Source organism: Synchiropus splendidus, chromosome 5 (assembly GCF_027744825.2).
Source record: "Synchiropus splendidus isolate RoL2022-P1 chromosome 5, RoL_Sspl_1.0, whole genome shotgun sequence".
In the NCBI taxonomy this organism is placed as follows: Eukaryota; Metazoa; Chordata; class Actinopteri; order Syngnathiformes; family Callionymidae; genus Synchiropus; species Synchiropus splendidus.
The window spans coordinates 8154026-8166174 of NC_071338.1; the positions used below are offsets into that span (position 1 = coordinate 8154026).

Sequence of the window (12149 nt, forward strand, 5' to 3'; positions counted from 1 at the left end):
AAGGTTCAGATGAACCATTATCTTTAGAATATTGACATGCATGAAGATGTAAATAGAGACGCCTGGTGCAGGGATATAATGCTTTGTAGTTGGGATGCACCACAATGAAAAGTGTTGGCCAAAACTGAAAAACAAAAATGAGGTAACCAAGGCCAAAAACTGAAACTCTGAAAGAACTATTATCCGGACCACTACATTCACAGCTTAACACTCATCAAGGCATTGCAAACACATGGATCAGGATTCAGCTTCACATAATACACTGGTGACAAAATTATGAAAATATTTCTTTAGCACTGGCATTTCAACAATGGACTTTATAAAATGAAATGAAATTCAAGAGGTCAAACTTTACCCTGTCATGAGTGACTGCCATGGCACATATATGAACTGTAGGCATATGTGACAGCGAGGGTGCAAACAGAGGACACAAATATACTGTTTTATTCTGACATCCAAATTACTTATATGGTATTTCTATTGCAGCACGGAATAAGTAGTCACAATGAAGTGTGGATTACTTGAATAGATCTCAGTGTGCTGACAGACTGAGTCTTCCTTTCATTATTTCACTCCGTGGTCAGTCTCTTAGCTCAGACTGACTCAGAAGACGTTTTATTGCTGCAGTTAAAGAATAAGGTCTGCGACAGATATATCAGCAGAGCAGGTTACCCGCATATGATCCACTCTTGTGACTTGCATAATAACAACAATCACTTTTTGCCCTTGTTGTTTCAGTACTGAAGGACTTTTTGGTAGCCCAATTTTTGGCCCATCTGCAGTTTATATGGCGGGAAGGTTTTGGTCCTCAAGTCTAAATCTTTGCGAGGCATCTGTGTATACTCTAGATTCCAGGTTAAACTCTGTAACGTGTCACCATCTGAAGTTTTATCACCACTGCATATGAACTGTTCAGACTGTTTCAACCACAGATGGAGAACACCAGTGACTACTCAACAGTTGTAAGAACAAGAAGCATGTGACAGACCCTTGCAGAAAAGGAGATCTCTAATCACCATGCATTGGAGAATGAAAGCGTGGACTCCAACAAAGCACAAGTCATTCACCTCAACAGCTGACAGTCGGACACCTGACAAAAAGGCGCAAATGCACAGAGGTCTTCTGAAAGAAGTTGAGGCCCGGAGCTGCAGAATTCAGCAAATGTTTCTTCTACTCTGTAGCCACCAGAGGCTTTCCAGGAAGGATGAAGAACGAAAAATGCCACCAACACTGGGAAAAAACACTTTTGTTTTGTGAAGGTGGTGGCAAGATGGAGCAGGAAAACATTGACCAACCCCAATGAATGGAGTACACCTTCTGTCAGAGACTCATCACCTCCTGGATTTCTAGTTGACACTTGAACACGTGAGGAAACAGCTTGCTTACACTATAGCATTACTAGATTCAGTACCACGCGGCTGCCTGGCAACACATACATGAGATGTGTGACTGGACTGACTACAGAATTTAAATCAGGTTTACCTTGTCATTGAATTTAGAAAAAATCAAGATAGATTATTGAAACTGTATGTATTGTCATTCGGCCAAACTTTATGAAAATAAAGTCATTGAAAAAACATATTAAGAACCTTGTAATAAACCTTTGACTAAAACTTCCCCTATCTGACATGGTTAGTGAGTTTGTTAAGATGCACACAGGCATTGACACAAAAACACAGATATGGACAAAGATAGCCTTGCGTGTCTAATGAACCCCCAGGAGGCTGTTGCCAGGGTGTTTGAGGTGAGAGGGTCAGTCCCATGTTTATTCAGCAGCATCCAAAGAGCCACCACCATCTATTGATTGAACTGATTATTCCTTGTCTCTCTTGTGATGGGACACACGCTTGACAGATGAACCCGGCTTGAGCAGGTCCAATTCACGGTAATCTCATCGAATCTGACGGCTGATTTGGCCGCACTGTTAGCGTGAGCCACATGGTGGCCTTGTTTGCGAATGTACCCTGACATCCGTGGCTAATGGCTCAACAGTATGATGAGGCGCTCGGCGGGGGCTGTCAGATACGTGAGCTGTCAGGAGCTGTTGAGACAATGAGAGACAATGAGTATCTGCGTCCGTGGGAGAAATCCACGCAGGTGGTCAATTGGACGACCGACTCGTGAAGAAGATCCATCCATCAAGCTTCAAAATGAGCAAAGTATATGTGATATACCAACAGTCCTATGGCAACATCTGAAAACAAACCTCGCTAATTAACTTGACAACAAATATACCACCAATAATTATGTCGTATCTGACACTGTCAGTGTGGATTTAAGTGCCCTGGCAGAAACCTGTTTATTATCGCACAACCTGCTGAAACGTATATGACCCATCAGTTTGAGAAGGGAGATGGAACTGGACAGCCTTATGACTGGATGATGCATCACTGTGTCACCTCTTGTTTGCCTAGTTCTGCACCGAACTAATAACCTCCACCTAAAATGTCTGTCTACAGTAAGTACATAAAATATGTGCTAATTTGAAACTTCATAGAACAGCATGCGTGTTATTATCACTGCAGTTAAACTAGTTTACTATAACTAATAATAATTTAAATTAGAGTCAGTATACCTACTGTATTCAGAATCAAATTCTATGAGCTATTAGCTTTTACTTCTTGACGACTGTGTCATTACCACAGCATTATAGCAAATCATTCATATGTGCTTATTTTTTAAGTGTTATGGTGAATAAAGAAAATATTTGACACTAAAAATGATTTTTTTAAAACCTCTTCCTCTAACAAAAACAGGTGACTAGCAGTATCTGTATCTTAACAAGCAATATATGGTTGTATTAGTATAATACATTATATGTACAACACTTTATTTAGATCATGAGATGTGTGACTGGACTGACTACAGAATTTAAATCAGGTTTACCTTGTCATTGATTTAAATAATACCAATCCTTGATCACCGGATTGGTATTATTACTATTATTATTATTATTATTATTGTTGTCATTCCTTTAAATATTGTTGTCAAAAACTACATAATTTTGTTTTGTTTTGTTTTGTTTTGTTAAAACTATTAGGGATGATGGAATAAGGCCTTTTTTTTTTAATTTTATGAAAACACCCAGTGGCAGCCGTAGAGTATTAAATAACCTTTACATATATATATATATATATATATATATATATATATATATATATATATATATATATATATATATATATATATATATATATACATATATATATAATTTTTTTTTTTTCTTATATATGTATATGTATTTTATTTATTTATTTATTTTTTTTTTTTATTTCAAGACATCCTTCTCCATCTCTTATGCTATTGGCAGGGCATTGTACTCCAAAACTGTGTTAGAAACACACCCATAATTGTTGCTCATCTTGAAGTCAGAGGTGTAATCTGCTTGTGTAAAGTAGAAACTACATCAGGCTTCAAATTTGTAGCTAGGCTTGTTTAAATGCTGCAATACTGCTCGTTGCAATTTTGGCGCCCAAAGTGTTAATCTTCATGAAAAACAGCGCTGGTCACTTGGGAGTGGTCAGTGGCTCCACTCTGCACCAAAGGTTGGTGACTCCGTCGCACATTTACTTGTTATTGGATTTTAGGAAATGTTTGTGTAGTTTCCTTGTAGCTTTAGTTCTTTGGTTGTACGTAATGTGCATCCAATGATATGTACTGTTGAAATACATGACGAAATGTCATTTTCAAAAATGTTACGGCACAATGTGAATGTTGCACTGACGCTCGATTTGAATGAAATCGAAATCACACTATCCTCCACACACATCGCAATTCACTTTATTCCTAAAAGCGTTCAGCCCTGGTATGCACAATCTGTTTTTCCCATTCTGCTCCGATCACAAACCAATTACACACCCTGGACATCTCACAGACCAAGAGACAATGCAGACGAAGCTGTTAAAGTTGATACCCTTCCAGATGCAAACCAAATGTGGACACCGTGAACCTTTAAAATCATCCATTCAACGCAGGCTGCTGTAAAAATGTCTAACTGAAACCAAGGAGAGAGCTGATAGCGTTGTGCACATTTATCATCATTTCTCAGGTCGATTGAGCCCACAAGTGGAAAAACATCTGAAAGATAACATCATGTGCCTTATGCTTCTAGTCCCATGGAAATGTGGAATCAAGGTGTCTTGCACCTTCAATCATTAGCTCCCCAAAATAATTTAATCTTAACTTAACTTTTTCTCCATCCACATGGTCCTAAAAAAGGAAGGCATCCTGGTACAGAATCTTCCGTACTACTCAAATCACCTCAATTTAAACCCATTTTTCACAGAAAAGGAACATCTTTGCTGCAACAATTAAAATGCCACAACCTGGAATATAAAAGTGACTGAATGAATCCATCCGATTGGCGATAAACCAATACACTGAGTGTGTCAAAAGCTAAAGCAGCCACCAAAAAACAATCTTCCTCGACATGTCAACGATCCTGATGCACAAAGCAAAATAAAAACTGCTATGTCTTCAGAATTCTGAGGTTGATCATGTGAAAACACCACAGCAAGCAGAAAACTCATGGAAGTGGACATGTATATGGTGGTTTTCTGTGTGTTTTTCAATGGAGAAATCCCAGACAAAACATCATAATGACTGACAGGAGCAGTCAGTCCTCACGAAACTGAAGTTTGCGCATCCCACCAGGACATTTGATGGGACAAACCAGGTGCACACGGCTGCAGATGATGAGATTTGCGTGTCATGATTGAAAACTGGTGTTTTTCTTGTCATCAACACTGGCCACATCACACACATTTTCACTCACTGATATTAAAAATATGTGGTGTTGACACTGCTAATGTGTTAGACCATTTAAAACAAAACGCAAACTGCTGCTGATTTTGTCGATGAAATGTTTACTTGAGCATAAAAGCATAAAAGGATCAAGACAAGTGAGGATGTGGACGCTGGAGAAAAACCCAGAGTGGCAGACTAATCAGCCCCTTCCAATGTCGACATGGCAGATCAATGAAAGACCCCGGGCCTCAGGCCTGAACCATATTACACACCAAAAACTTCATATTCATTCATTGATTTTGCTTTTCCGAATAGTACATCATTGAACTCCAATGGGAACGAAAAATAGAAGCCGGGACTGAGGTCAACCCGTGTATGGTCGAGCATGACGCATTATTGATGGGTCACGGGGAAAGAAATGACTTAATATCTGGATCGATAACAATGTTTCCCAGCAATGACAGGCTGGTCCAAATGGAAATGTATAAATACATCTTCTAGGCTGCTGGAGTGGCGTGAACGAACAGGGCTGAATGCCCCCCCTTAAGGTAAACTCTTTGATTAGCCAAGGCCAAAGGTGACTGCTGATGCTAGTATGCCACACTTCCAATAGCTCAAGGACGCTAATGCACACAGGGGCCCTGTAAAGAGGGCAAGAATGTGACAGGACGCACGCCCTGGTGCAGCCCAGAGCCAGTGGCCTGACCCTTCTTTTCATTTGCAATAATGTTGGGGCCTGACGTATCTACTCCCTGTCATGTTCATATAATACTTACAGCTAATTCTCCAGCAAATGACTCCCTTATTACGGCATCATAAACATTTCTGTAACCAGAATGTTAAGAACGACAGGAAGGTTTTAACCATCGTATATTGTCATGAGCCGATGATGAAGCAAATGGTTTCGTAATGTGACCCAATATGCAATTACCTATTCATTCGATATCAAATTCAGCCTGAATGTGACCATTCAAAGACGATTAGGTGCTTCTCCCGATGTATCAATGGCCGCAATTTTCAGCCGAGCTAATGTTAGCAACAAAAATACCTGGCAGACATCTGCCTGTTGGACTGGTGACCAGAATCACCTTGAGCTTGAAAGCACTGGTGTCAAGCTGATCCACAGAAGAGCTGCAGTGGGTGCGGGCTTTTGTTCCAACCCTGCACGTGCATATAGGTTAACCAAATATGTGGATATTGGTTAAATAGGGCTGCAACGATTAGTTGATGTCATCGACGTCGACGACAAAATTTCGTACACGTCAAAATCTGTGCGTCGATGCGTCATGTTGCTGTTGGTGTAAACACACGCGGGCCGCAGGATGGGCATCAAGAACTGGTTGTCATTGAGAAGGAGTGAGAAATTATCACATTCTCTGGTATCATTAAGATACGTTCATTTCTGTTCCTTTAATTCTCCAACTGGCTGCCGTCGCTGCGCGCCCATGGCTCCGCGTCACCACCTCTCCTGCTGGCAGACTCGGTCACAGTCACGGAGGAATTTGAGCGGCAGTGGGTTGTAGTGTTCTTAAGCGTGGATTCATTTTGTTTGCGAAGATAACGTGTCTTAAGAATGAGCAAACGCCTTCAACACCATGGTAGAAAGATGAAAGAGCGTTCCGTGTTTGGTCTGTGACGCCACACACTCTCGAGCTAACAGCTAGCATGTCGATAAATAGGTCCAAACATTAATACATAATTGTGATTAGCCCTCTTGATAAGTTGGAACAAAAACCTTCAACCACAGTGGCCCTTTCAGGACCAGTTTGAGACCCCTGGTCTAAAGACTTGATGAAATATGACAACGCAGAAGCCATTATTATTTTGGCATTTTCATTTCATTTCAGCAGAGAGGTCAACCACAACCATTCTGTCATCCCTATCTGGTACTGTGGTGCAAATGCCAAAGACCAAAACAGTTTTACCATCATTATACATTGCGCAGATCAGAAGGTGAGCCTCGGCTCTCCACCATGTCCCCGAAACATTATCATCTCAAGGACATTTATGCTCTTCATGCACTACATATAGAGCAAAAACCAGCTCATGAACACCGCAAAATTACTACAGTACTTAAACCAGACGAGTAATTACACAGGAAAAAAAAAAAACAATGTTGGAGATTTTCCCCACTTGTGTTTTTCTTTTACTATCATTAAAAATAGCATATTTTAAAAAGACAATATCTTCATTAGATGGCAATATACGGACTAAATAAACCACTATATTTTGCCCCGCTCCTCATAGCCGAAAGTGAGCCGCTGTAAATCCAGCTTCTAACAGCACAAGAGCGGCTGACTCTTATTTACAGCACAATTACAGGGAACAACAACCATCGTCACAGCTTCCCTCGCTCAACAGCAGCCAATGGAGCCATAAAGTGGGAGGAACCAAATCATTGCCTGCTCCTTAATTAAATGAAAGCTGTTGGGTTCATTTGCCTGCCGTCTTTTTTTTTTTTCCGACAGCAAACTGACCGGCCCTCTCTTCAAGACCTCCCAGACGCCATCCCTGCTCGGCCCTAAATCATGAGTGGATAAATGGGCCAGTGGGTCCCCTGTCGGCCTCCCAGTGGCCACCCGGCGGCGAGGCCAGGGCAGGGGATGTGGTGGATCGACACCTCACCAGCGATAAGTAATTCTGTAGAGGATTAGCAGCATGATAGCCTGATCAATACTGTGTGCTTAGGCCATTAGGAATGCAGCGAGGAAATGACCCCCTCCGGTAATAAAGTAGGGCATCAGGGTTCTCCTTCATTTGCCAGCTCCATTAGTGTAATGGTATCATTATCTGCCACAGCCGTATTTTTTGGAGGTCTGGCTTTCCCAAAGTCCTGTCGGTGGGGGTTTGATGAAGCTGTAAGAGCCCCCCCGTTGTGTGTGTTCCTTTTTTTGGCCGTTCCACACGAGGCCAAGGTGTAAATCCAGCGCTGCTGGAGCTTATGGGATAGTCAGCCTCAGGTTTCTGCGCCCATGCTTTATGCCACCATCCAACACTATTTCTCCATTATTGGCCCATTAATAGAGCGTGCAGCGTTGAGCTTGGGTTAAGAGGGAGAGAAAAGATGGTGGGCCGAGTGCAAAAGTGCTGAATGAGCAGAATGTGACACCCCCCCCTCCCCTTGCTTAAACACCAGGTCTGACATGACAGGACGACAGCATTAGTCGCCATAAATCGTTTCCCTTACACTAATTCACAAGCTAACATTTTGTGGGCAAGAATCGATTAACCATGTCTGGATGTGTGGCCACATAATCAGCTTTTACCTTGCTAGTTGTTAATTTAACCGAATGGCCAAGGGAAACACAAACCATTTTAATGAGTGTTCGGAAATTAAAATCCCTAAACAGCTTGCACAATGTGCCACTACCAGAACAAACCAATGAGGCTGATCTAAGCAATGAGCTGGGCTGAGCCCAGGACCTCACAACATCTGGTGACCCTGTGCGATCATTACTTAGCCTGCTGCTCACACACACACACTTCCTGTTTCGACACAGCACTTTATACTTGTCATCGCTCTCCAAATGGTGAGCATGCATCAAAGACAGCATTAGAGTTAAAGGACGAGGTCAGCGTTGTGCGCGCACTTGCCAAAACATGAGCAGAAACCATCCTGTGCTGACAAGAACAATATAACATTGTGAATGTTGAATACGGCGTGTGGATGGTGTGATGGGTTTTTATCTGTTTAAACACGGGACACTTCAGTATTATTTGGAATATCAATAAATATCACTACGCTAGTCGAATCTCTGATTCTGGAGAATGACAGTAGAGAGGTTTTTGTTCAGTTCATGAAACAGTCAAGCACAGCACATTTTAAAAAGTGTGTCAGCATTTATCTCTCATCAGCTTTTCTGATCCCAAACTCCAATAATACACAGCGAGATTCCCTGCAGCATCATCCAAGTCACCGTCTTAACTGTATCATTGTCAAATCACAATTCTGACAAAAACAGGCCAGAATCTGGGCAGCTCGGGAAGCATGTACTTATGTTGGATCCACGTTTGCTCGTGCTCTTCTTTTTTTATTTATCTACAGAGAGAGGCAGCTAAGCCATTAGGTCTGTGCCGTGCTGCCTGAGTGCCTGAGGGCCAGCTGGAATGAGTTCTCTCTCTGAGCCGCTCATCTGGCCGCCATGGCTGCTTTCATAAACAGGAGGAACCACGTCCTACATAGTTTCACTGCTGTCTAACATGATCCAAACACATGTGCCACAGCAGACAGCATCCAAGTCAGGAGATAAGAGGAGAAACAGATGGAACAGTCAACAGACAGAAAGATACACAGATGACTTAAGGCAAAGAAAAAAAAAAAAAATCAGGATGCCCTGGGCGTTGCAAAGTCGTTTCCTTCCTTACAGTCAAGAGTTCCATCAAAGTTATGCTGAGGTGAAATATAAACCAGATAAATGGACTTAAAGGTAGCTGCTTCTTTCAAGTTATTGGGATCTAATAATCGACTTAATATACACAAAGACACTGGCACCTCACCATGACGTGGATGAGCTACATTTAGTTAGATGGACAGTGATTCCATACGTGATGCGACTGAACAATTCGAGCAGTTTGACTTTACTTAGTAAATTGTGTTTTGCCAGCTTTTACATACTCAGGGAACAGCATTGAAGCCATTGCATTTGCAGTCAAATTGAAAACATGGTAAGTTTTAAGTGAAATGAAAACAAAATTACACATACCATTTTTATGGGACTTCACACGGATTAGTCTTTTTATATTTTACATTTTGTTTTTAAATCAAGTGAACAATTTATAAGTGCAGATGTGCAACATGATAAAAAAAAAAATTACACCACAACTACAGCTTAAGTAATATAGCACATCCGAGTATAAATAAGTATAAATAAAATATATTATCCCATTAGTGGCATTTGTAATACATTTTTTAAAATAGTAAAACTAGTATACCATGTATATTGGCAGAATTTCATGACTACTTTTGTTTGTTTTTAAATTTAAATTTAAATCGTCATTGCAATGTAATACACCGTCAATTTCGAATGTCTACGGCTGCAATTTTAAACCCTTATCTTGCGTTTGCTTGTGTCGGTGGTGTCAAGCATGAAGCAAGGCCGGCTCCATTGTCAATGTGATTGTGAGGATGTGTGATTCAAAGCCATACCAGATCCACTTTGCTTTACCTCGACTGACTCCCTGCCGGTGAGATGCATTACACTCTATATTAACATGGAAGCAGTGTAAATGCAGAAAGAAAAAGAAGCTCCATGTGTCAGAGTTTGCGGGGTGGCCCTAAACTCAGGGACAGTGACAGTTTAAACTTTAGTTCCCATGTTCTACAATACCTCTCTGTAATTTTCCAGTGAATAATAATTATAGTACATGCTTACAAGAAGAGTTTTTCTTTATACAGTTCAACCATCAAATAAAGATGTGTTATTCATGCCAACACATGCATTTCATCTCATCTCCTGACTTACTGAGTTTTTATGCGGACTGAATCATATTTCCTGCTACAGATTACACATACTTTAAAGAAAAAAGAATACAGTACAAATGCAAAAAGAAATATAACTTAACAGCTGCTTTCAGTTTCACACAACTATGTTACAATTAGTTTAAGATGAACAAAAAAACTGTGAAACAATATGAATCCCATTCATTTATGTTCTTCCTTGCTTTCTTCCACTCACACAAACCCTCACAACTAGGAACAATGCGGAGTCATTGGAAGGGCGGAAATCCTGAAACGTGCCTACACACAGAGAGCCTCAAGGTGGAATCTAACTTTGCTAACGAAAAACACATACATAAAAAGTCATGCAAAGTCTTTGTTCCCAATAAAAGCAGGGCCCACAAAAGCATGACCCCAACCAAATGACTCACTTCCATAACACTGAACCCATGCGATGAAGCACGACACGCATATCACAAGCTGATTCTCAACAAAACAACATTGTGCGTATGAATAAACAAACCATGCACAAAGTAAATGAGTCATGCGCGTAGCATTTTATTTAAATTACAGACACACACAACAAGAGTGGAATGTCCACACAGATTACCTTATAAACACTGATAACATGAGGTGCATATCAACCAAAACCAACTGTCGACTACATTGTAGAACATTGATTCGATGAAGCTCAAGGTCCACAAACAAACAAAAAGTGGAACTGAACCGATGCACTTTTAGGCAGAAGCCAGTCCATAAATCAGCAGTTAACCTCATAAGTAAAAAGGCCTTTGACACTTCATCACATCACTGCAGCAGCCTGACTTCAAACCAGTGGTTTGAGACACCATCTGAGCATCCTTGAAGTGGCAGCAACATGTGCTAACTATGTGTTTGCGGGGAAAAAGGGGGGGAAAAAACTGAAAAGAAAGCGTTGCAAATCGATGCATGTGTTTATTGGTTAATGTCGCCACAAGAACTGACTCGCTTCTCAGCATCTTATCAGATGGGAACGCACCTAACGGTACACGCGATGATGCGCTTGTTTGGGGCAGAATGTTGGGAAATGGACACACAAAAGAGCAAAGAAGACAATGTGAGGTATGCGCTGATATTAGCCACTTTGCAGACGTCAAAATGCATCCAGCAGCACAACACCAGGAGCCAAAGACATTCACTCAGGCACAGGGCCGAGAAATATGCCAGAGCCATCGGAGAAAAACGCTATCAATACCTTTCTTCTCTTCTCCCTCTCACTGTCACCCGATCTTTTCATCTTCCTGGACTTGTGTTTACACCGAGTCGCATTCCGACCCTGTGGTTGTGGGTATTGTAGTCCGCGGCGGACCAAGATCAAACCCACAGTAGAAGACAAAGCGCCTTAGAACGTAAAAACGCAAATGGCGTTATTATCAAATAACAACCACTTCAAAATAAGTAGAGAAACCTTCAATCCAACGACGCGGATGCCGCAAGAATCCAAACGTTTAGGTTATTAAACTACATATTCCATGATGGCCGCGAGGTCAAAGCGGAAGTGACGTTGCTGAGTTCCAGATGTCAGGCAGCGCCGCTTCAGCGCAACTATCACAAAACAGTGATCCTCCACCTGTTACATCCCTGAGATCAGATCGGTGTTAAATTTGGGGCGTTTAAAATATATTTTATAAATAATTATTCATCTGAATAATATGTTTCAAAAAGGCGTTTTAAATATGAACATTTATAATCAGCGGTCCAAATGCATATACTGAGATGAGAGCGAACACTGTTGCATGCATGATGCGTGATGCATGGTGTTTGTCTTTTTTGGAGTTTTTAGTGTTGTTAGTGTGTGTGTTGATGTGATTTATTAACACGAATTATGTTTTCTCTGCTATTGCTTCCCTTTTTTTTCATTTTTACAAAATAAAAACAAAAGTATGAAGCTGATTTTTTGTTTTTTTAATTCAAGTAGTACATAATA

At 40.9% G+C, this 12149-nt stretch overlaps 1 protein-coding gene across 1 annotated transcript in view; it reads right to left on the reverse strand.

Moving 5' to 3' along the window:
- fto (FTO alpha-ketoglutarate dependent dioxygenase) overlaps positions 1-11468 on the reverse strand; it is a 101792-nt gene extending 90324 nt beyond the window's left edge. The window contains exon 1 of the mRNA XM_053865132.1: positions 11418-11468. Coding sequence (XP_053721107.1) covers positions 11418-11459 — 42 coding nt within the window. The 5' untranslated portion in view covers positions 11460-11468. The remainder of the gene's footprint in view (positions 1-11417) is intronic.
- Between the last annotated feature and the right edge of the window lie 681 nt (positions 11469-12149).